Source organism: Myodes glareolus, chromosome 7, assembly GCF_982192425.1.
Source record: "Myodes glareolus chromosome 7, mMyoGla1.1, whole genome shotgun sequence".
NCBI lineage: Eukaryota > Metazoa > Chordata > Mammalia > Rodentia > Cricetidae > Myodes > Myodes glareolus.
Window position 1 is genome coordinate 96,746,052 of NC_142032.1, and position 25,738 is coordinate 96,771,789.

Consider the following 25,738-nt stretch of genomic DNA (forward strand, 5'->3'; position numbering starts at 1 on the left):
TACTGTATATTATTGTGTTGTCTTGAATTTTGATGGCTGAGGAAGGGGAAACAGCTGCTAAAGACATTTGTTTATAAATGCTGCTGAATAATCCAAGATAGGCATTTTAGAAGTACCTTGACTTCAAAATTGAAGTCAAAAAATATGTTACTTCGGAAAAGAGGTTCTGTTTTTGTTTCCGCAGAAAATGAGAGGCTATGGTTTCATTCTGGATTAAGGAAAATAAGGTTTTATTAAGGAAAACTCCCCTGAGAAATCTCCGATAGGAGTGGATGGCCCAGATGTCTGAGTTTTAAATCCAGAACAGATTCAAGACTGTTGCCTGAGATAATCAAGGCTCACAAGATACTCCAGTCATGACTTGATCATAATTCTAAATTTTCTTTAAGTCCCCATAATATTATCAGTGTCCCAAATCAACAGGAAGTAGCCTGGAAAACTACAACCGCATATTCCAAAAATGGACTATGGATATTTTCCTTTGTTTAGAATGTTGGTTACAAGTTGTTATGGATAATAGTCAGGAAGAAAGCTAAACAAGGGAGGTTCGATTCAGAGTTCTTGCTTTTGAAAAAAAGTTGGGGGAGTGCTGTGGGATAATGATCTTTTATCCTGTCACTTGTATTATTTTTAATAAAATGCTGATTGGCCAGTTGACAGGCAGGAAGTGTAGGTGGGGCAACAAGAATGCTGGGAAGAGGGAAGCACAATCTGCAGTTGGGACCCAGGCACAGAGAAAGCAAGATGTGACTGCTTTGTCAAATAAGGTACCAAGTCACATAGCTAATTCAGACACATAACTAATATAAATTATGAGAATTAGCTAATAAGAAGCCTGAGCTAATGGTCCAATCACTTTATAACTAATGTGTGATTCTTTGGGAATTAACGACTGCAGGACTGGGTGGGACAGAAACCCTTGGTCAATATAATTGTCTACTAACAATTGAACTTGGGTCCTCTGAAAGAGCAATACAAGCATTTAACCACTTGGCCATGCCTCCAATCCCCTTTTATATTAAATTTAAGCTAGAATGTAAAGCAACAAGTTCTTCTATGACACTTTTGTACACATATATCATTATACTTTGGCCTTCATCACCCAACTGCTTATGCTATCCCTGATGTCTCTCTTGCTGGTCCCTAATCATTCTCCAAAGAGTCCCCTTTCTACTATCATGTCATATGCATTCCATTACCCTCTCTTTCCCTACACATCTCCCTTAAGACTGTTTTCCCTCTCTCATTTTACCCCATTCTGTTTTCACATCCTACACACATACATGTACACATGCACAAATGTATAAACCTATATAAAATTAAATCTAGATTCAATACATGAATTAAATTGTAATATTTGTGGTTTAGGAGAGTAAATATTCTTTTATAGTTATGTCCTACTGAATCCATACTGTATCAATACTGCATTTCATTCTTCATGACTAAAATGACTAAAAAGTAAATTTCAGGGCATGTGCCTATGTGTGCCTAAGTGTGTGTGTGTGTGTGTCTATGTAACACATTTCTGTGTTCATTCTTATGTTTATCAACACCTAGGTTGGTGCCAAAGTATAGCTATATTGTATGATGTTTTATTCTTTTGGTTTATTTGAGGGATTCATCACTCAGCTCCCAAATAAATAAAACACAGAGGCTTATTGTTAGTTATAAATGCCTGGCATTAGCTTGGTTTGTTGCTATCCAGCTTTTCTTATGTTATCTTGACTACCTTTTACCTCTAGGCTTTATTATTTCTCTATTTCTATATAACTTTTTTACTTTTTTCTCCATGGCTTACTGTATATCTGGGTGGTTGTGCCCTGATTTCCTACTCTCCTTGTTCTCTTGTTATTCTTCCTTTGCTTTCATTTCTCCTTCTACTTATACTCTCTGTCAGCCCTACCTATTCTCTTGCCTTGCTATTGGCTGTTCATCTCTCTTTTAGGACCATCAGGTGTTTTAAACAGGTACAGTAACACAGCTTCACAAAGTTAAACAAAAGTCACACACCTGAAAATAATATTCCCCAACATTTCCCCCTTTTTTCTTCCTAAACAAAAATGAAAATCTATAGTTTTATACCTATTTACTCTCTATTGTTACTAAGGAAAACTGCAACTATAATTATCTAGTCTTCAACTTCATCAAAGACCACAGAAGGATATTATTATTTGAGTAAACAAAAAGTGCATTGCAAACAACTTCCAAAAACTCTAGAAATGGTCAAGACATTTGCCTGCCTGGACAGTCACCCAGAGTTCCTTTGCAATGTTGGGTCATCCATCTTCAGCCTACAGGCCCTTAATATCTGGCAGACTTTTCAATCAAGCAGAAAATTTGAAAGACTGTCCAACCTATATTGGTTGTTTATCAGTCACTTTCCTTTGTGTCCTGCAGAATGTCTGGCAGTTTCTTCTATGAAGCAGGAACCCTAAAGAACCATTTCACCTTTTTCAGTCCAGCAGTGTTCACTAGTCCATTTCCTGTAGGTCCTGCATGCCCAGTTTATACAACATACTATCAAGTAGTCCAAGCAAGGGGAGCTTCTTGCCCAAATGACTAATATTGCCACAGCAAACTCCATGAGAAGTTTCTTCAGTGTCCATCATCTCTGAAATAAATTGGTGTTGCCAGGAGCAGATGTGCCTCACTGTCATGAAAAGCCCTACACTAACAAAGCATTTTAAATGTCATATTCTGTAGGTCTTTGAAAGTTTTGAATACCATCTATCTATGTAAAATATCTCTCTATATAATCTGAAAAGCATGCCTAGAATATCCATAATTTTGATTGTTATAAATGACTAACTACTGACCTATGTTTCTTTTTTTGAGACAGGTATTTTCTATTAACAACCCTAGTTGTCCTGGAACTAGCTCTTGTAGACCAGGTTGTCCTCGAACTCAGGGAGGCCCCCTGCCTCTGCCTCCCGAGTACTGGGATTAAAGGCATGTGCCACCACCACCTGGATAACTGGTTTTTTTATTATCCTAAATAATTGATAATAATAGTTTTCAAAAACTATAATTTTACTTTACATTTTTGAATGAATTGCATAGATACAATACCTTAAACAAGAGCAGAACCATATATAATATGTTGTTACAAAATTACCTTTAAATTGGTATAGATATATGAAATCCTTTAAACAAAAGTAAAAGCATATATAATGTGTTGTAACAAAATTACCTTTAAATTGGTATCGATATATGAAATCTTTTAAACAAAAGTAAAACATATATGTGCTATAATAAAATTATCTTAAACTTGTATCAGTATACAAAAGTTGTTTAAACAAAAATAAAAACATGTATACAGTTTAACAAAATTGACTTTGAATTTGTACCCATATACCAAAATCCATGCCAATGCAAATTGTTTGAGATTAATAGTTGCCTTTCATCCCATATTCTTATATTCTCCTAAATTTTAAAAAAAACACTCATGACCCACAAAATAGCCAAATACCACCCCTACCCTCTTTTCCCTTGGGAATGTGGACATTGCATTCTCTAGATTGCTTCCTGTTGAATGTGGGTGAAATATTTTTAGGGCCCCAGAGAGAAAATTTGAGATAATGATCAAGTCCTGGAAAGACCAGTTACAACCTTTGTTGATAGGTTATCACCTGCCAAGTTTCAAGAGCTCTCCCCTGATCAAACCAGATCTAAATAAACCTGGGACGAATTCACAGCCTCTTGTTTCCTGTGGAAACACAAGCAAAACTGCTTCTCCAAAGCAATGCATCTTTTAAATTCCATTTTACAAATGCATTTTTGACTTATTTAAAGCTAAAGCATTCTTAAAATATCTAGGCTGGTTTATTCTGCAGTCCCTCTTCCAATTCCAGGTCGCTTAACAGTTGTCCTTTGCCGTACAGAAATCAAAAAAATCAAAATCAGCTCAATAGCACACAGGATCCAGACTCCCTGTGTATTTCCCGCCTTTAGGTGGGTTTTTCTTTTATATTATTTTCACTGTCTCTTTAAAGACTTTATTTTATTTTTTAACTATTTATTTCTATAACTGCCTATACCCATTGTAAAACACACTGGAATCTGTTTACAGGTTTTTCTGTCTGAACCTCTTTTTACTGCATATTTCTTAGCCTTTTTTGACTGCACAAGCAAACTTTAGACTGTTAAGCTACTACACCCGGATGCCCCTTGTGCTCTATCAGCTGGCTCCGCCTACTTTCAGGTAAGGTCATGAAAGCCAAGTCCAAAACTTGTGGCCCAGTTGGAGGTTCATGACCTAGAACTGCATGAAACTTTCCTAGCCAGGGAAGTCAGTACCTGCATTGCCACAGTGGTTTTTACTTAGCTTGCCATTTCTAGTTTCTATTTAGTGCTACTGGCTGAACATCACACATCTTAAAGAAGCCTTGTCCTCCCTCCCTCCCTGTCTCCCTTCCTTCCTTCCTTCCTTCCTTCCTTCCTTCCTCTCTTTCTTTCTTTTTTTTTCCAGCTTTCTCAGGCTCTATATGGATATTTGAGCCTCACATTAGAATACCAAAATGTTGTATGACATTTTACTCTTTTGGTTTATTTGAGGGACCAAATAAATCACTCCCAAATAAATCACACACAGAGGCTTATTCTTAGTTATGAATACCTGGCCTTAGTTGGCTTATCTTTAACCAGCTTTTCTTATCCTGACAATCTTTGCCTCTGGGCTTTTATATTTCTCTATTTCTGTTTACCTTTCTTTACTTCTTTCTCCAAGGCTTGCTGTGTAGCTATGTGGTTGTGCTCTAATGTTCTCCTCTCCTTGTTCTCTTGTTGCCCCTCTAGCTTGCTCATTTCTCCTATTTATACCCTCTGTATGCCAGCCCAGCCTATCCTCATTTCTGCCTCACTATTGGTCATTCTTCTCTTTATTAGGACCATCAGGTGTTTTAGACAAGCACAGTAGCACAGCTTCACAGAGTTAAACAAATGCAGCATATACAAAAGTCACACTCCTGAAAATAATATTCCACAACATAGCTTTTGTGATTTGTGACATCTTAAAGGTGAGTGTGTAAGCATCTTCTTAGCACGTTGATTTAGATTGCTGTGCTATATACTAGGAGTTGTACAAATGGGTCATATTAGAGCTCTAATCTTGAGTTTTTAAGAAACCACCACATTCATTTCCATAGTAATTATTTGGCCAATTGACATCTATCCAGGGGTAGGAGTTATTCCCTCCATCCCCACATCAGCATTCATTGTAATTTGCTTCATTATGATGGCCGCTCTCTCCAGGATGAGATGGATTTTCAAAGCAGTTGGAGTTTGCATTTCCCAGATAGCTAAGCATGTTGAACACTTTCTCTGATATTTGTTGACCAATTGTATTTCTTCTTTTGTAAACTGTAATTTGAGTTCATTAGCTTTTCTATTGATTGGATGATTAGGGTTTCCCATGTTTAATTCTTATAATTCCTTATCGAGTCTAGACATAAATCCCCTATCTGCTGTGCAGTTGGCCAATAATGTTTCCCATTCTTCATGCTGTCTCTTCGCTCTGATAATTGTTCCCTCTGCTGTGCAGTAGTTTTAGTCCATGCAATCCTTTCTCACTTCTGGGGATTATCTACTGTGCCACCTCTGTCCTTTTCATGAAGTTCTCCTTATTCTGTATCTTTTTTATTTTATTTTAGTTTAGTTTAGTTTAGTTTTTATATTCTGTATCTTGAAGTGCTTTTCTTGCATTGTCCTCCAGCAGATGCAGGTTTCAGGTCTTAGGTTTTGGTCTTTGATCCATTTTTAATTGGTTTTTGTATAAAGCGAAAGTATAGTTTCATTCTTCCTCGTGTGGAAATCCAATTCATCCAGCAACATTTGTTAAAGAAGCTTGCTTTCATCCGTCTATTTATTGAGGCAAAAAAAAAAAAGAGGGGAAAGTGGTATGGGAGAATTGTCTGTATTTTGTCAATCTGTTTATTTTGAATAAACGCTGATTGGCCAGGCAGGAAGTATAGGCAGGTCAACCAGACAGGAAGTAGAGGTGGGGCGATGAGAATAGGAGAATGCTAGGAAGGAGGAAGCCCATTCCTCCCATTCCTGCCCAGACCACCGAGAAGCAACATGTGACCTGCCACACTGTGAAAGGTACTGAGTCATGTGGCTAACATAGATAAGAACAATGGGTTAATATAAGCAACAAGAGCTAAATAAGTAGCCTGAGCTAATAGGCCAATCCATTTTATAACTTATGGAGATCTCTGTGTGATTTTCTTTGGGGCTTGCTGGCTATGGGGAACTGGGCAGTACACAAACCCCAACAAACCGGGCCTCATGTTACAGAATTCCATTATAAGGGCCCTTCACCTTCTTCTCTTGCCATCTGTGTCATTTCTAACGTTTCCTTATCTGTTTATTTATTTGTGCTTTGACAGATTCTATTTTTTATGAATTGAGACTCAGGTTATTGTTAACAAATTAATTATAGCCAGGCAGGATAGCACTGCCCTCTAATCCCAGCACTTGGAAAGCAGAAGCAGGTGGATCTCTGTGATTTCTGAAGCTACCATGGTCTACAGAGTGAGTTCCAGGACAGTCAGGGCTACACAACAAAATCCAGTCCTGGAAAAAAAGACCAAAGTAATTAAAGATAAAAATAGAAAATAGAATAAAACAACACTATTCTGAACTTCTACTGTATTGGTTACTTTCCCCTTTTAATGACATATTATTTATTTACAAGTTAAAAATCTTAGTAATAGAGGCAATAGAGCTATTTTGTGGTAATGTAACAAAGAGATGAGCTGATATATGTAACATGCTCAGAATAAGTCCTGACACACTGTAAGTTTAAATTATATTTGCTGAATAAACAAAGTGATTATCATCTACAGTGCAATAATAGTGCTCATTTCTGCTACCATTATAAAGGATCTCAAGGAAAGAGCAGTCAGTCCAGACCTCAAGACAAGACCACCAGCCTCGCAAGCCTCAAATCCAATTATGCGTTTTGTTAAGACAGTGATTTCTCCATTGAAATGGTTTCCAAAGAATAAAAAAATCCTGCCTAATTACCCCATGTGACTCAGTGGGTAGAGGCTGGGTAGGTACTGAGGAAAGGTAATATAGCCACAGATGTGAGAGTCTCAGTTTAGAATTCCACAGCCCCAGGGTAAGGGAAGGTCAGTTCAGCATTCTACAGCCCCAGGGTGGAAATTAGGAGAGCATAGATACCAACAAGCCCTAAAATACAGATGGCAAGAAACTACAATCAGGGGAAGACATGCATAAAGACAAGCCGATCCTCAACAGCCCACAGCAGATAGTATCAACTGAGAATCACCTTAGAGTTCAGTAGCTCTGAGCCTGCATTCCAAAGGTGAACTGACATCTGCTATTCATTGCTGTGGAGCCTGGGAACTCTGATGCTTCAGCAGTGTGCTGAAATACCCACAGCTGAATTGCTGTATTAGAGTAATTAATACATAGGACGTCTTGAAAGCATGAAAATATGCCCTCCACATAGTCACACCCCAGTGCTGAATTGGTAAACAAATCCCCAAAACATGTGTGAGACATTTCTGCTGTGATATTCGCACCCCAGGGTTTTATGGCCTGGAACTGCGGGACAATCTATCCAGTCCATACAGTGTGTGTGGCCAGCAGGGGTCCCTGGTACCAAAGAAGGAAAGCAGCCAAAGTGAAGACAGCTTCGTGGGACCTCAGAAACCTCAGAAACTCATAAATGGTAGGAAAAACAACAGCCCAGATTCAGTTGACTTTCCCTCAGCCACCAGGCACTTCATGGGCACACTCCAGCTCTTTCAAACGCAGAAAGAAATTGCAACAACCCTTTCTCTTTTTACAATATGTTCATGGTCTTTAAGATTTATTTTTATTTGTGTGTGTATGTGTGTATATGATTCATGCATGTGGGTTCCTATGGAGGTCAGAAATGGATATTTGGATCCCCTGGGGCTAGAGGCACAATCAGTTGTGGCCTGCTCATTGGGTGCTGGCTACCAAATTCTGCTGTGGGACAACGGTCTTGTATTGTTTTAATAAAATGCTGATTGGCCAGTAGCCAGGCAGGAAGTAGAGGCAGGGTGACAAAAACAGAAGAATTCTGGGAAGAGGAAAGAGTCAGTCTGTAGTTGTCACAGAGGAAGCCAGACACAGGAAAGTAAGATGAGAACACCTCATTGATAAGAGGTACCAAGCCACGTGGCTAACATAGACAAGAATAATGGGCTAATTTAAGATTTAAGAATTCATTAATAAGAAGCCTGGGCTAATAGGCCAACCAGTTTATAATTAATGTGAGCCTCTGTGTCTTTCTTTAGGCTGAGGGACCAGGCAGGACAGAAACCTCTGTCAACAAACCTCAGGTACTCTGCAAGAGCAGCACATGGTTTTTATGCTTGTGGCTTCCTTTTCTGCTTTTTAACACACTTTCAGCAGTATTTATACATCATTTTGTTTTTGAAATTTATATTTTTTGTGATATTTCCCTTCATAGAGTCATTTTAATACAATTTAAACATTATGGGGCAATATATTTTCTTTTCTTAGCCACTCTGTTTTCCTGTCTTCCCACACCACAACTTTTTTTAGCATTTTGCCATCTCCTTCTCTGTTTTCTTTTAAATTAATCTTTTTATTTCTTTTATTTTTCTTTTCACATTAACTTAATCTGAGTTCCAAATTTTTGCCATTATTGGAAAGTATTTTTTTTTACTTTTTTTCACTAATGTCTTAATCTTCCCCCCCCATAGGTGTCTCCATATTTCCCATATTTCCTCTCTTCTTCCTCCTTTTTCCTGACTTCTTCACCTAGATCTCTTATTTATTACTTCCCTACTTACCACAAATAATTTCTTCCTTCCCAGCATGTTCTACAGTGGTTTTGTCTATTTCTGTTTTATGGTGATTGGTGTTGACTTAGCAGGTTTTAATCAACTTGTAGTGTATTTCTATGTCTTGAAAGGTATGATGTTACTGTTACAATGGTTTGTTTTCTTCTCTCTGCGTGGTACTGAGTATCAAGCCTTAAAGAGTAGACCACTCAGTAAGAAGATCTCAAAGATAGCTATACCATAAGATATACAAATTGGAGAGGAACCCTAAAGCACAGGCTATAACTACACAGAGTGGACCAAGAGGTGAGTGATCACCCATGCAGCTGGAAACCCCATTCTCTAGGCTCTCTGTACCAGGGCAAAATCCCAGGCACCCCCCACCTGCCTCAACTTCTCTAGTCAGCCAGCAGGCAATCTTCTCGCAGGTAGGCTGCTCCTACAGCCCCACCCCATCCATTGGACTCTGTAAACTACAAATTCCACTCTGTCCCCAAATCCTCCTATCCCCCATGACCTCAGACGAACTCTGAAGCACAGGCTGTGATGGCACAGAGCAGAACAAGATCATGGACCAAGAAAGCAGAACAAGAGAGTGGACCAAGAGAGATAGCAAGAAAGATTTCAATGGCTCCCTGAGACACAGATAGTGTCAGTACAGAGCAGAACAAGAACAGCCTCTAAAAATACACACATAAACTACAAGGATTGGACCAAGAGGCAAAGACACTGTCAGCACCTATTAGGGGAAGAGATGGGTAGGCACCAATGCAAGAATTCATTCAAAAACCTAAAAAGCAACATGGTAACACCAGAGCCCAGTGGTCATACAACAGGAAGAAATGATCATCCTAAACTAGAAAAAGCAGAAGAAAACAATTTTAAATGTAATTTTATAAGAATGATGAGGAAATAAAAATCCCCTTAAAGAAATGGAGGAAAAGACAAACAAAAAATTGGAGGAAATCAATAACTATCTTAAAGAAACCCAGAAAACAAAAAACATTCAAACAGGTAAAGCAAACAGTTCAAACAGTTCAATATTTAGAGGCAATAAAGAAAACACAAACTGAGGGAATTCTGAAAATAGAAAATCTGGATAAATGAATGAGAACTGCAGGTGCAAACATAACCAACAGAATACAAGAGATGGAAGACAAAATTTCAGGTGTTGAAGATACTATAGAGGAAATAAATTCATTGGTCAAAGAAAATGTTAAATCCAACAAATTCTTAAAACATCCAAGAAATCTGAGACACCATGAAAAGACCAAACCTAAGAATAACAAGGATAGAAGAAGGAGAACTCCAGCTCAAAGGAACAGAAAATACATTCAACAAAATCACAGAAGAAAACTTCCCCAACCTAAAGAAGGATATCCCTCTGAAGGTACAAGAAGCTCACAAACACTGAATAGGCTGGACCAAAAAGGAAAGTCCCCTCACCATATGATAATCAAAATGCAAAACATACACAGTAAAGAAGAAATATTAAGAGCTGCAAAGGAAAATGCCATGTAACATATAAAGGTGAAACTATCAGAATTACATCTGACTTCTCAATGAAAACCATGAAAGCCAGAAGGACCTGGACAAATTGTGGCAGACACTAAGAGATCAAGGATACAAGTCCAAACCACAATGCCCAGCAAAGCTTTCCTTTACTATCAATGGATAAAACAAGATATCCCATAACAAAATCAGATTTAAACAATACCCATCCACAAATCCAGCCCTACAGAAAATACTAGAAGGAAAACTCCAACCCATGGAAGCTAACTGCATGTACCCACAAAAACACAGCCAACAAACAACCTCATACAAGCAAACCCCAAAGAAGGAAAACACACAAACACTACCACCTAAAAATAACAAGCATTAACAATCCCTTGTCATTAATATCTCTTAATATCAAGGAAATAAAGAGAGAAAGTAAAGACTTCCTAAAAATCAATGAAAATGACCACACAACATACCCAAATTTATGGGACACAATGAAAGCAGTGTTAAGAGGAAAGTTCATAGCATTAATGTCTACATAAAGAAGCTGGGGAAATCCCACACTAGTGAATTAACAGAACATTTGAAAACTTTAGAACACAAAGAAGCAAACTCACCCAGGAGAACTAGATGGTAAAAAATAATCAAATTGAGAGCTGAAATCAACAAAATAGAAACAAAGAAAACAATACAAAGAATCAATGAGACAAAGAATTGGTTCTTTGAGAAAATCAATAAAATAGACAAATCTTTATCCAGACTAACCAAGAGACAGAGAGAGAATATCCAAACTAACAAAATTAGAAATGAAAAGAGGTGGTGTGCAACAATGGTCTGCATTCTGACAGTTATATTTTAAATAAATGCTGATTGGCCAGTAGCCAGGCAGGAAGCATAGGCAAGACAACCAGACAGGAAGTAGAGGTGGGTAAATAAGAACAGGAGAATTCTAGGAAGAGGGAAGCTCTTTCTCGAGTCCTGCCCCAGCCACAGGAGAAGCAAGATGTGACTGCCCTGCCAACTAATGTACCAAGCCACGTGGCTATCATAGATAAGAATAGATATAAGTTATAAGAGTTAATAAGAAGCCTGAGCTAATGAGCCAATCAGTTTATAACTAATGTAGACCTCTGTGTGATTTCTTTGGGACTTAACGACTGTGGGAATCATGCAGGACAGAAACCTCGGTCAATAAAGAGGGACATAACAATAGATATGGAGGAAATCCTGAGAATCATTAAGTCGTATTTAGAAAAACTGTACTCCACAAAATTGGAAAGATTAAAGGATTGGACAACTTTCTGGATAAATATCACTTACCAAAATAAAATCAAGACCAGAGAAGTAAATTAAATATACCTATAACTGCTAAAGAAATAGACAGTCATCAAAAGTCTCCCAACCAATAAAAGCCCAGGACTAAATGGTTTCAGCCCAGAATTCTACAAGATTTTCAAAGAAGAACTAATACCAATACTCTTCAAATTGTTCCACACAATAGAAACAGAAGGAACTTTGCCAAACTCTTACTATGAGTCTACAATTATTCAAACACTGAAACCACACAAAGACATTACTAAGAAAGAGAATTACAGATCAATATCACTCATGAACATTGATGCAAAAATACTCAATAAAATACTAGCAAATTGAATCCAAGAACACCTCAGAAAAATCATCCGCTATGACCAAGTAAGCTTCATTCCTGAGATCCAGGCATGGTTCAACATACAAAAATCTGTCAATGTAGTCCACCATATAAACAAACTGGAAGAAATATCAGATGATCATCTCATTAGATGCTGAGAAAGCTTTCAACAAAATACAATGTCCCTTCATGATAAAGTTCATGGAAGAGCAGGAATAAAATAAACATACCTAAACATAATAAAGGCAATATACAGCAGGCAAACAGCTAACATCAAACTAAATGGAGAAAAACTCACAGTGATTCTGCTGAAATCAGGAACAAGACAAGTTTGTTCACTCTCTCCATATCTAATCAATATAGTTCTTGAGATTTTAGTTAGAGCAAAAAGAGATCAAGAGAATACAAATTAGAAAAGAAGAAGTCAAACGTTCACTATTTGCTGATGATATGATAGCTTACAGAAGGGACCCCAAAAATTCTACCAAAGAATTTATACAACTTATAAACACTCTCAGAAATGTAGCAGGATACAAGATTCACTCAAGAAAATAAGTATCCCTCCTTTATACAGATGATAAATGGGCTGAAAAAGAAATCAAAGAAACATCACCCTTCACAATAACCACAATAATATGAAATGTCTTGGAGTACTCTAACAAAACAAGTAGAAGCCCTATGTGACAAGAATTTAAAATCTTTGAAGAGAGAAACTGAAGAAGATTCAAGAAAATAGAAAGATCTCTCATGTTCTTGGGTAGGTAGAATTAATATAGTAAAAATGGCAATGTTACAAAAAACAATCTACGGATTTAATGCATTGCCCATCAAACTCCCAGCAAAATTCTTCACAGACCTCAAAAGAACAATATTTAGCTTCATATGGAAAAAAAAACCAAGATAGTCAAAACAATCCTGTACAATAAAGGGACTACTGGAGGCATCACAATCCCTGACTTCAATATCTACTACAGAGCTACAGTACTGAAAACAGTCTGGTATTGGCATAAAAACAGACAGAAAAATCAATGGAACCTAATCAAATACCTGGATATCAATCCAAATTCCTACGAACACCTGATTTTTGACAAAGAAGCGAAAATATAAAATGGAAAAAAGAAAGCATATTTAACAAATGGCACAGACATAACTGCATATCAACATGTAGAAGAATGAAAACAGAACAATATATTGTCATGCACAAAACACAAGTCCAAATGGATCAAAAACATCAACATAAACCATAAGAAGTGAAAGTGAAAAGTATAATTGAATGCATTGACACAGGAGACCATTTCCTAAATATAACACCAGTAGCACAGACACTGAGAGCAACAGTTAATAAATAGGACCTCCTGGAACTGAGAAGTTTCTGTAAAACAAAGGGCACAGTCAGCAAGACAAAATGGCAGCTTACAGAATAGGAAAAGATCTTCACCAACCCCATATCAGACAGAAGGTTGACCTTGAAAATATACAAAGAACTCAAGAAATTGGTTATTAAAAGAACTAATCCAACAAAAAAAATTGGGTACAAACCTAAACAGAGAACTCTCAACAGATGAATCTAAAATTCCTGAAAGACACTTAAGGAAATGCTCAACATCCTTAGCCATTAGAGAAATGCAAATCAAAACAACTCTGAAATTTCCTTATACCTATAAGAATGGCCAAGATCAAAAACACTGATGACAACTTATGCTGGAGAGAATGTGGGGTAAAGGGAATACCCATCATTGCTGGTGGAAGTGCAAACAGGTACAGCTCTTTGGATATCAATATAGCAATTTCTCAGAAAATTAGGAAACAACCTACCTCAAGATCCAGCAATACCACTTTTGGATATATACCCAAAGGATGTGCAATTGTACCACAAGGACATGTGCTCAACTATGCTCATAGCAGTGTTATTTGTCATAGCCAGAACTTAGAAACAACCTAAATGCCCTTAGACTGAAGAATGGATAAAGAAAATGTGATACATTTACACAATGGGATACTATACAGTGGGGAAAAAAATGACATCTTGAAATTTTCAAAAAAAAAAAAAACAAGTGGATCTATAAAACATCATATTGAGTGAGGTAACACAGATACAGAAAGACAAATATACTATGTACTCACTCATAAGTGCCTTTTAGACATAAAGCAAAAAAAACTAGCCTACAGCCTACAATTCACATTCCTGGAGAATCTAGATAACAAAGAGTACCCTAAGAGAGACATACATGGCTCTAATATACACTAGATGTAGAAAAAAACAAGACCCTACTGAGTAAATCGGGAATGTGGGGATAGCAGAGGTGGGTAGAATAGGAGGGGAAAGAAAGAAGAGGAGAAAAAAATATATAGCTCAATAAAACCAAAAATAAATATAAAAACTAAAAATTATTTATAACAATTACAAGGTCAACATACAAAAAAAGATGGATACATTGTAATACTGGAATACAAGAGACATGCATCAGCAAGGAAGCGTGACTCCTCTAGGAGAACCCAAAACTCAAAGATACTGAAACATGTAGACAGAAGGTTGCTTGTTCATTCCAACTGCCCAGATGTGAAAATATCACACAGAAGCTATATTAACTATAGCACTGCTTAATCAATAGCTCAAGCACACTTATGGCTAGCTCTCACATCTTAAATTAATCCATTCCTATTATTTTGTATTTTACCAGGAGGCAAATGGTTTACTGGTAAGGTTCTGAGGCAAGGTGATTAAATGGTGTCTCTCTGACTCTGCCTTCTTTTCTCCTTATCTCTGCTTGGAATTCTGACCTTGCTCTATTTTGCACTGCCATAGGTCCAAAGCAGCTTTTTTATTAACAAATGATAATAAAACATATTCACAGCATACAGCAGGGAATCCCACACCACTTCTCCATTTCTGTCTAAATAAAAAGGAAGGTTTTAACTTTAACATAGTAAAGTTGCATATAACAAAACAGTTATGAAGCAAGAATTATAGTTACAATATTTAGTCCATTTATGCTCAGCAAATTAAGGAAAATACTCTAGCACCTATCCTATCTTTGTGAGTCTAAGTTTTATATCTAATCTATCTTTTATAATTATAACTATCTTCTTCAACTCTATCAAAGACTGCAGTAGAATATAATACTACCTAAGTAAACAGGAAGTGCATTGTAAGCAGCTTCCAAAACTCTAGAATTGACAGAGACATCTCGATGCCTGGACAATCACTCAAAGTTTATCTGTAACATTGTAGCATTCATCTTCAACCTACAGACCCATTCTATTCAGCAGACTTTTCCATGAAGCAGGAAATTTCAAAGACATTTTTGTCTATATTGACAGTTTGTCAGTCACTTTCTTCTGTGTCCTGAAGAATGTCTGGCAGACTCTTTCATGAATCAGGGACCCTGAAGGACTGTCTCACCTTCTTTAGGCAACTTCAGCACTCATTTTTCTGCGGGTCCTGCATGCAGTTTGTAAAGCATACCATCAAGCAGGCCAGGCAAGAGCAGTTTCTTGCCCAAATAGCTTAAAAACTCCATAAGGAGCCTCTTCAATGCCCATCATCCTCTTGAAGTGATGCCAGGGGCAGATGTGCTTCAATGTCATAAAAAGTGCTAAGTTCTTAAAACATTTTAAATGTCATATTCTGTTAGACTTTGAAAGGTTTGAAGAATGCCCGTCCACTTGAAATATGTCTCTGCACAGCAAGAAAACCTAACTAACATGACTACAAGCTTGGCTATTATAGATAACTACCTATTAACCTGTATATCTTAATCATACATTACATTTTAAATGAGTTTCACAAACATAATACCTTAATCAAGAGCAAAAATACATATATTACAAAATTTACTTAAAATTTGTGTCAATAAACCAAGTACAATATCAATGTAAGTATTCATCACTATATCATATCCCCCTTTAGATTTAAACAAACGATTATAAACAATAATTTTAGGAATGTGGGCATGGTTCTCTAGACTACTTCCTGAAATTGGGGGCACTGTATATTAGGTCTTTCATGGGGTATCCTGTGTGCTAGGTCCATCTCAGCCAGCAGTTCTTAAGCTGTCATGGATGTTAAACCATCTGGGCCATTGCATCAGGGAGTCTTGTTTGATTAAATCATATTAGCTAGTAAGGAATTCACAGATTTTTATCCTCTGTGGAAACAAAAGCAGAACCTCTTTCCCAAAGTAACAAATCCTTAGACCCATATTTTGAAGTCAAGATACCATCAAAGTATATATGTTGGTTTAGCTTAGCAGCCTGTACAATGGAATGTCTCTCTGTACTTAGCACATTAACAGTCAAAAAATTTAAAGAAAACACAATAATACCCATAATCCAGACTCTTTGTGTATATTTCATCTTTACATGACTTATTTTTCTTACTCTATTACTTTTTCTACAAGTTTAATATTTATTTTATTATCTTTACTCCTTTAATCTATGACTGCCTGTACTCTTTTATATCATATTTACTGCATCTTTACTCTTTTTATTCTCTCCCCCAAGCCTGAATACATTTATTTAACACTGTGACTCATTTAGAGGTCTTTTTCTTTTGTCTGAATCTGTCTTTATTGCATATCTGTAATAATTTTCTGACCAGGAATGCTTTTAAAATGGTAAGCAGCTTGGTCACAACAGCCCTGGTTGCTGGCTTCGCCTCTCTCAGGCTTTCAATATGGCAGAGGTAGTTCACTGCTGGCTCTGGGACTGCTAGGTGGGAACTGTCCTCACCACCTCACCTCTAGGTAGCAACGTGTAACATATAAATCCTTTTTATTTGAGCAAAACTAATCTGCCATGCAGCACAGTACGCAGCATGGAAATATCTCTGTTTATGATGCAGGAATCCACCATGCTCTCCTGCCTGTGCACTCCTAACAGATTTTATTCTGTCATCTGCCCAGATAGGGGGCTCTGAGCCACAAGCATGATCTCAGTTATTTTCTCCCAACCTTGAGAGGGCACACAAGCATCCAGACCTGAAGTGGGTGGCAGGCATCAACCCCAAATGTTCATTGGTCACCGTCTGTAGATAGAAGGCTGCTTGTTTGTTCCCAGCTGTCAGACCCAAAATAATCACATAGAAACCATATTAATTGCTATACTGTTTGGCCAATAGCTTAAGTGTATGCCTAGATAGCTCTTACGTATTAAATTAATCTTTTCCTATTAGTTTATATTTTACCACGTGGTTCATTGTTTACTGGTAAGGCTCTGGGGCATCTGTCTCCTTTGGCAACTACATGGTGTTTCTCTGACTCTGCCTTCTTTTCTCCTCTGTCTCTGCTTAGAATTCCCACCATGCTCTGTTCTGTGCTGCCATAGGCCCAAAGCAGCTTTTTTATTAATCAGTAGTAATAAAACATATTCACAGCATACAAAGGGGAATCCCACCTCTGAAATGTCAAAGAATGAAGACTTAATTTTAAAAGTTTACTTATAAAAATCTGGTTAATAATTTGAATGGAGGAGTATACAAAGAAACAGATGATTTCAGCCCCTTACCTGGAGAGAAAATTCAAAACTCAACAACAGAAGAAAAAGTTAGAAAAAAATGAATGAGAACATAAGCAGTATAGGTGAGAACATTACCAACATGACAGAAAACGTAAGCAAAGAAACTGAGATCTAAAAAAATAGAAATGTTGGAGGCAAAAAAGGTCAGTGAATCAAAAGTAAAATTTGTTAGAAAGCATCAAAAATCAACTCAATGGAGCAGAGGAAAGAATATCAGAAATCAATATATTTAGACACCAGTAAGGAAAATATTAATATAACCACAAGAGCTATGACAGTCAAGAAAATGAACCTAAGAGTTCATGAGTAGGAGTAGCTGAGATAAAGAATAAAAGAACAGAGAATCAATTCAATGAAATGATATAGAAAATTTCCCCAGAATCTCGAGAGAGAAATTGCCATCTAAATACATGAGGGGTATAGAACTCTAAATAGCATGAATATACCAGAAATTCTCCACAACATAAAACAGTAAAGATATCAAAAACTCACAGGAAAAAAAATAAGCTGTAATGAAAAGACATGAATTCAAACACAAAGGCCAACATATCAGAATGGCATCATAGCCTTCATCAGTAACCCTGGAAGCCAGAAAAAAAGTCTTGCAAGTCCCAAAAGAAAATAGCTGTCAACCATGGTTACAATAACCAGGAAAACCTTCTTTTCATATTGGTGGAAGAATAAGGACTTTTCAAGATAATCATAAAATAAGGCAGCTTATGTTTATGTATAATAAATAACACATACATTTGATTATATCATCTTGTACTATTGGATGATATTTCCAAAACTTTCTGTTTTCATTAAAAAATGAATTGTTGGGTATTGAGGTAAGTTGTTTCCTAATTTTCTGAGAAATTGCCACACTGATTTCCAAAGTGGGTATACCAGTTTTACTCTCACCAACAATGGAGGAGTCTTCCCTATACTTTACATCCTTCCCAGCATAAGCTGTCATCAGTGCTTTTGATCTTGGCCATTCTTACAGGTGTAAGATGAAATCTCAGAGTTGTTTTGATTTGCATTTCTCTGATGGCTAAGGATGTTGAACATTTCCTTAAGTGTCTTACAGTCATTTTAGATTCGTCTATTGAAAGTTCTCTGTTTAGGTCTGTACCCCATTTTTTATTGGATTATTTGTTCTTTTGATGACCAATTTCTTGAGTTCTTTGTATATTTTGGAGATCAGCCCTCTGTCTGATCTGGAGTTGGTTAAGATCTTTTCCCATTCTGTAGGCTGTCGTTTTGTCTTGTTGACCATGTAAGACAAAATCTCCTGGATAAATTGGAAGCATGGGGCTCATGAGAGAGGGTGGAAGGGGAGGAGTGAAGAAGGGAAGGGAGCAGAGAAAATATATAGCTCAGTAAAAAACAATAAAAAAAGAAATTTTTACTACACCCTTCAAAATGGGTATATTATGTACAGTCCAACAAATAATGAAAATTAAATTTTCTTGGTGATCTTGGTGTTTTTAGATTCTGGCATTATTTTTGGTATGTAAGGGTATCTCTCTTTACATTTTCAGTTTTTTAATGAACTAATTTTGGAACACACTTGCATAAACTCTTTGTTCTACTCCCTCTGATGGGGTTTCTGTGAATGTTTCTGACATAGCTTTCAATCATCCTCTTTGTTTCCTTCTTGCTGAGATTCAGTAGTTACTGGATGTTTTTAATGACAGTTTTTATCAGCAATGTGTCCTCTAAATATTGTCCATCATTGTGTGTTTTTTTTCCTTTTGGCAGCTACATATTTTCCACATATTTCAATAAAATTTGTATCATTATGTAGATTAGTACATAGTAGACCCAAGATAAGAAATGAGCTCAGAAATAATGTGATTGACAGTTAATTGTATACAATCACTAATACTATAACATAGTAGAACAAAGTAGAGAGTAGCCTATCAATTTTGTTAACATATCATCAAGGTCATGGATTTGTATAAAAATAATGAAAATGCATCTACCTCTTACATTCAATGTTTTGTAAGCTATACCTCTTAAAACACTTGGAATTATAGCATATCAAACATAAAAATTGAATTGTAAACATTTTTCATGGCCTATGGGTCTCTGCATGGTTTACCATGGCCTCATTTTTTAATTTCTTGAAGTTACTGGGATCTTTGCATTTACTGTTTATGTCTGCCAGCCTTTTCTCCTGGGCTTGCATAAGTGGGTTCTTTGCCATTCTCCCTCGGATATCACATGCTGGATTTGGATTTTCTCATTAGGCTGGTAAGCTGGCACTGTAGCCACTCTCCAGCCATCATGTGAACCCACTGGCTTGTGCTTCTTCCACACCATGTTTACCATGCTCTGGGCTTATTTAATTTTTAAGATTTATTTATTTTATCTTTACGTATGTGTATGTGTTTGTGGGTCCATTTACATATGTGCTGGCTAGATTTATATCTGCTTGACACATGCTAAAGTCACCTGAGAGAAAGGAACCTCAATTGAGAAAATGCCTCCAGAAGATTAGACTGTAGGAAAGCCATTAGAGCATTTCCTCAATCAGTGATTGATGGGGAGGGTGTAGACCACCGAGGTGGTGCTTTCCTTGAACTGGTGGTCCTAGGTTCTATAAGAAAACAGATTGAGAAAGCCATGGGGAGGGAGCCATAAGCAGCAACCCTCCATGACCTCTGCATCAACTCCTGCCTCCAACTTCCTGCCCTGTTTGCACTCCAGCCCTGACTTCCTTCAGAGATGGACTACAATGTGGAAGTATGGAACCCCAGTAAACCGTTTTCTCCCAAGCTTGCTTTTTTGTCATGATGTTTCATCACGCAATAGAAACCTGAAGACACATGTATGAATGGGTGGGTTCCCACAGAAGCTGGAAGAGGGCATCAGATCCCCTGAAGCTGGAGTTAAAGGCAGCTGGGAGTTGCCTGAAGTGGGTGCTGCAACTGAAATTCCATTTCTCTACAAGAGGAGCAAGTGTCTAAACCGCTGACCCATCTCTTCATCTTGGCATGTTTTGTGTTTATAAAGTTGGCTTATTCTAACTCTTTTTTCACTGAAATCTGAAATCCATGAAAAACTATTTTACTCATTAGCTTCAGTATTAAATATAAATTGAAAGTGCTTATTTTCTACCTTTGGCTATAAAAATTATGTGTGTTTTAAATGGTTATGTTTATTTCTTCCCTGCGTTTCTATAAATGTGCATTATTTACCGTGAAACATTTATTTGTAAAATAGAGAGGTGTTGGATGTAATGTTGCCTATTTATATTTTCAATTTTGTATTCTTTTTTAATTAATAAATTTCATAATTTGACAATTTCAAACATGAATATAATGAACTATGGTTACTCTTCCCTCAACATAATTTATTCCCCCAAATCCTGGCCAGCATTCATTCTTTCTAACGAAGACCTTTCCCATTTTACAGGTTTTTGTTTTGTTTAGTGTCACATAGGGCTATCCATATGACCTTGAGTTTGGAACGACCAAGTCATCAGAACCTGCTGGGGTAACTTGAAATAGCAAAATAAAGTTAAGGTCAATATTTAGGAATCGCACAATATGTTGTATTTCACCCACTGTAATCATTAAATAAAAGTGTACCATTGCGTACTTTAAAATAAACATTTCAGGATGGACAGAATCCTTGAAAATTAGATGTGTTCATATGAATTGAACTCCTCAGTATTCACTTGAGGCTGTGATCATGTTCCCTGTTGGGTTTGAATTTACTTCTGAATTTCTGGGATCTTCAGAGACCTATCCTCAGCCAAACATTATAAAAGATAGCATGGCCGCCAAGTAATAATAACTGTAAGATGAATGAATTCTTTTTTCAAGAGGTAAGATTTGAGCTTTTGTGATCAAATCTTGCTTGTTTCCATTTACCCATGAAGAGAACTATTCCTTCAAATAGTATCTGCATCTAAAAGCCTTCCTTTAGCAATAGTGCAGAAAAACAAGCAGTTAGGGAGAAAACGATTTCAGCTGGGGTAAATTAAATTTCCATTGTAGAGTGTGCATGACCAGTTTACAACCCCTAAGACCAGAAACCACAAGATTACTATGTAAATTATCACTCTGCAACAAGCCTAAACTAGTGGATAATTTCAAAGCACTTGGAATTACCTTCAGGAAATTTCTTTTAGAAAAACGTGCTTCATTTATTAATTATACAGATAGCCTAGCATCCCAGTCACCAAATATTTTGGACAAAGAGTAGGAAATAAAGCCAAATTGTGGTGGGGTGGAAATGGGGTGGCCAGAATGAGATTCAATTTGGTCTCTAGATGAGTGAACCTGAGTATGCCTTTTTAATTTTTTTAAGATTTGTTTTTATTTTATGTGTTTATGTGAATCCCTGTGCGCATATATGTGCAACCCTATGGGTGCCTGGTGCCAACAGAGGCCAAAGGAGCGGCCTGGAACCCCTAGAACTGTAGTTACAGGCAGTGCTGAGACATGCAGTGTGGGTGTGGGAAGTGAACCCAGGTCCTCTGCAAAAGCAACAGTGCTCTTGACCACTGAGCTTACTCTCCAGCACCACTTCTTAACATGGTGGAAGTTTTATTATCTGCATACCACGTTAAAAATCATATTTAACTCCACCACACTTCAGTTGAAACATTGTTACAGTAGGAAAGATTTTGGCATGTTTAAATAAAACTTGATAATTTTATTTGAGTTATTAGTCACATGATAATTAAAATGATTTCAGAAAGCTGTGGCTGAATTGGAAATATTGAAGTATTTTTAAAGTTTAAATAGTGACTTCACTTGTAACTTTCACTTCCTTTCTAGCTCTTCTTTGTTCTATAAAAAAAATCTGACTTCTTCTCAGTTTAAAATTTATTCTAAGACAGTCTTGTTTAACCAACAGGCATTGTGAACTAGACAGCAAAGGTGGCATCCTGAGCTGTTGCATCAGAAAGCTGAAGAATCAATCGGCTGTATCATTGTTAACCAGCATCACTATAACTGGTATTCACTTAACTGCTATGATAATTTCATTTATCATACATGATTATTTCATTTCTCACATATGAATTCCAGAATTAGTGCAATGAGTTCAGCTTGCCTGCATCTAATGTCCCAAACCCAGTCTACTTCCTGTGTTAACTAATGTGAGTAGCTTAACATTTTTAACCTTTGTTTCCTTGTCTATGAAGCAGAAACAGTGAAAGTACTTAATATTATCCCCTGGAAATTAAAATATAGTTATATGTGAATTTTAACTTCCAGGATGATAATTTAGTAAGCATTCAGGGAGCATTACTGCTTCCTCTAATCTTTATCACATAATCTTAGATTTATAAGTTGTGATCATTTTGTTATATTTATGATTCCTTTTAAAAACATTGTCTTCCAAGTCCTTTGAACACATTTTAAAACATCTATTTATATATAATATTATATATTTTATATAAATACCACTTAAGGAAATATTTTCTTCAAAGTTTAATCCACAGAGCATATTTGAAGCAAATTATCTGTTGTTGCTATTAAAAAACAATGTTTTGAAATATGAAAAGGTTCATTGCAAATAAATATATAAATTCTAAAACTGTGGAGTAAAATAATAGTTAAACTTAAAAAGTTAGTTTAAATTTTTCTTCAATGTGTTTTCCTGAAATTTTTTCTTAAATGACATATCTGGTTATAATAGCATTTATATATGTGTTGATGAAAATGATGCTACATATTTATAAATCCTTTCCTGTAATATCATCATCATAGCCTTTTTCTGGCAGCAGCTACATCATCCCATGGCTCTCCTGGAGGATGGGAACCACACTACAGTGACAGAGTTTGTTTTATTGGGCTTAACAGATGACCCAGTCCTTAAAGTCGTCCTCTTCACCATCATCCTGTGCATCTACCTGGTGACCGTGTCTGGGAACCTCAGCACCATCCTTCTCATCAGAGTCTCTTCCCAGCTCCATCACCCCATGTACTTTTTTCTCAGTCACTTGGCTTCTACTGACATAGGCTACTCATCTTCTGTCACACCTAATATGCTTGTCAACTTCCTAGTGGAGCAAAATACAATCTCCTTCCTTGGGTGTACCATCCAGCTTGGCTCGGGTGCTTTCTTCGGAACACTTGAATGCTTCCTTCTGGCCACCATGGCTTATGATCGCTTTGTAGCAATCTGTAATCCACTGCTTTATTCAACCAAAATGTCCACACGAGTCTGTGTCCAGTTGCTTGTAGGATCTTATATAGGGAGTTTTCTTAATGCTTCCTCTTTTATTCTTTCCTTCTTTTCTCTTCTCTTCTGTGGACCAAATAGAGTCAACCACTTTTTCTGCGATTTGGCTCCTTTGATAGAGCTCTCCTGTTCTAGTGTCAGGGTCCCCGTAGTTCCGCCCTCATTCTGTTCTGCCTTTGTCATTATAGTCACAGTGTTTGTCATAGTTGTCTCCTACACCTACATCCTCATCACCATCCTGAAGATGCGCTCCACCGAGGGGCGCCAGAAGGCCTTCTCCACCTGCACCTCCCACCTCACGGCAGTCACTCTGTTCTATGGGACCATCACCTTCATCTATGTGATGCCCAAGTCCAGCTTCTCCACTGACCAGAACAAGGTGGTGTCTGTGTTCTACATGGTGGTGATCCCCATGCTGAACCCCCTCATCTACAGCCTCAGAAATAATGAGATCAAGGGTGCTCTGAAGAGAGAAATTGGCAGGAAAATATTCTCTTAAGTGATGTCTGTTATATTGTAAGATTTAATATAGTAATGATGTCCTACTGATACAGTAATGAAAAAACTAAATGCCTGTGGCTGAAATATATCTCCTGGTATATATAATTAGCCACTTGGAAAGTTTTCATAACTGTAGAGGGTGGATGCTCATATATTAAGTAATAAATTATATTTTCATGGTGTTACATGTAATAAATTTAAATAAATCTATGATTAATAAAAGAACTATTTTTATAAAAAATAATTTCCTGAAAAATATTTTTCATTTTCAGTCATTTGTTTTCAAAAGTAGCTATCTGCTATAAACTACAGTCATGGAACATGCACATGATTAAGGTCTCTGAATTTTCAACAGTAACTTCTGCGACGTGCATGGTAAGAATAATCATTTCTGGGGATACATTTTGAGAGAAAATGACAAATAAATTTCCTGGAGTTATTTTCAGATTTATAAGTGTTTCTCCCATATCTTGGAATTGTTCTTCCTGGAGTACTAGTAACTGCTCCAGATGGGTTTTGTGAACTCATAACATTCTGGTCTGGGTCCCCGGTCTCTGGATTGGGGTAAGAAGCAGGCTTCTTTTGAAAGGAAAGGATGCAAGATCTCTGGTTAACCCACTCTCCTAAAAATCTTTGATTGTTCGTTGTGGTGCTAGAAATGAATCCCAGTGCCTGGTTCTTGGTGACTAAGGTCTGTATCACTCAACCATCTCCCCAGCTCCTCCTGAAAGTCTTAATTTATCTAGGTTCAACGAGGACCACCACTATGTTTACCATTCTCCATCCTCCCTTTCACCTCCAGCGTGGCCTTCTCTAATTAGGGGCTCTAGGATTCAATCCTTTTATGGATTAGAAGCATGAAAAAAATACTTATCTTCCTTCTCTGCATTCCTACATTTAGTTATAAAGTTTTGCAAGTTTGGCTGCCAAGATTTGTTTACTTCTCTCTGTCTTCATTGCCAATGCCTCTGCCTCAGCCCCTCCTCTTTCACAGTCAGCTTCTCATAAATAGTTCCAGTGAAAGGGTTAACTTTAGTTGTCAGCTTGTTAAGAGTATGACACTGGCGTGCTTGGTCAGACACTAGTCCAAATGTACCTTTGATGCTATTTTTTGAAACATGCTCGACATTTAGACTGATAGTTGTAAAAAGAAAATTCCTAATATAGATGGCTCTTGTCTAATCATTTAAAGACCTTAAAAGAAAGCCTGAGGTCCTCCAAAGAGAACCTATCAGAACGCCAGACCTCTAGACTACAGTATCAGCTCTTGCCAGTATTTTCAAGCTGTTTCTATACTTAACTGACTTTGTACTTTGCATATAATTTGAGAAAAATTTTATATATATACATATATAACACGCTGATATGTATAGTTAAAATGAAAGCATGCATATAAAATGTATAGTAAATATTAGAATAAATATGTGAACATTAGTTAATATAGATTTATAAACGTAAATATCAAAGTAAATATATATGTATATATATATACATATACATATTCTGTTCTGGGGGAAGCTTAATAAATACAATCCCTAATGAATTTTCCTTTCTTTCCATCTTCTAAATTATGTTG

General features: G+C 36.8%; 1 protein-coding gene across 1 annotated transcript; it reads left to right on the forward strand.

Moving 5' to 3' along the window:
- The first annotated feature begins 23,215 nt into the window (after positions 1-23,215).
- LOC148121518 (olfactory receptor 5P50) lies at positions 23,216-24,160 on the forward strand. Its single transcript, XM_087907678.1, has one exon. It carries the CDS (start codon positions 23,216-23,218, stop codon positions 24,158-24,160), a length of 945 nt encoding a protein of 314 aa, XP_087763804.1.
- Positions 24,161-25,738: the final 1,578 nt, after the last annotated feature.

Bases quoted from the DNA above. Each gene is read 5' to 3' on its own strand.
- LOC148121518 (XM_087907678.1), top strand. From the start codon at position 23,216: ATGGCTCTCCTGGAGGATGGGAACCACACTACAGTGACAGAGTTTGTT.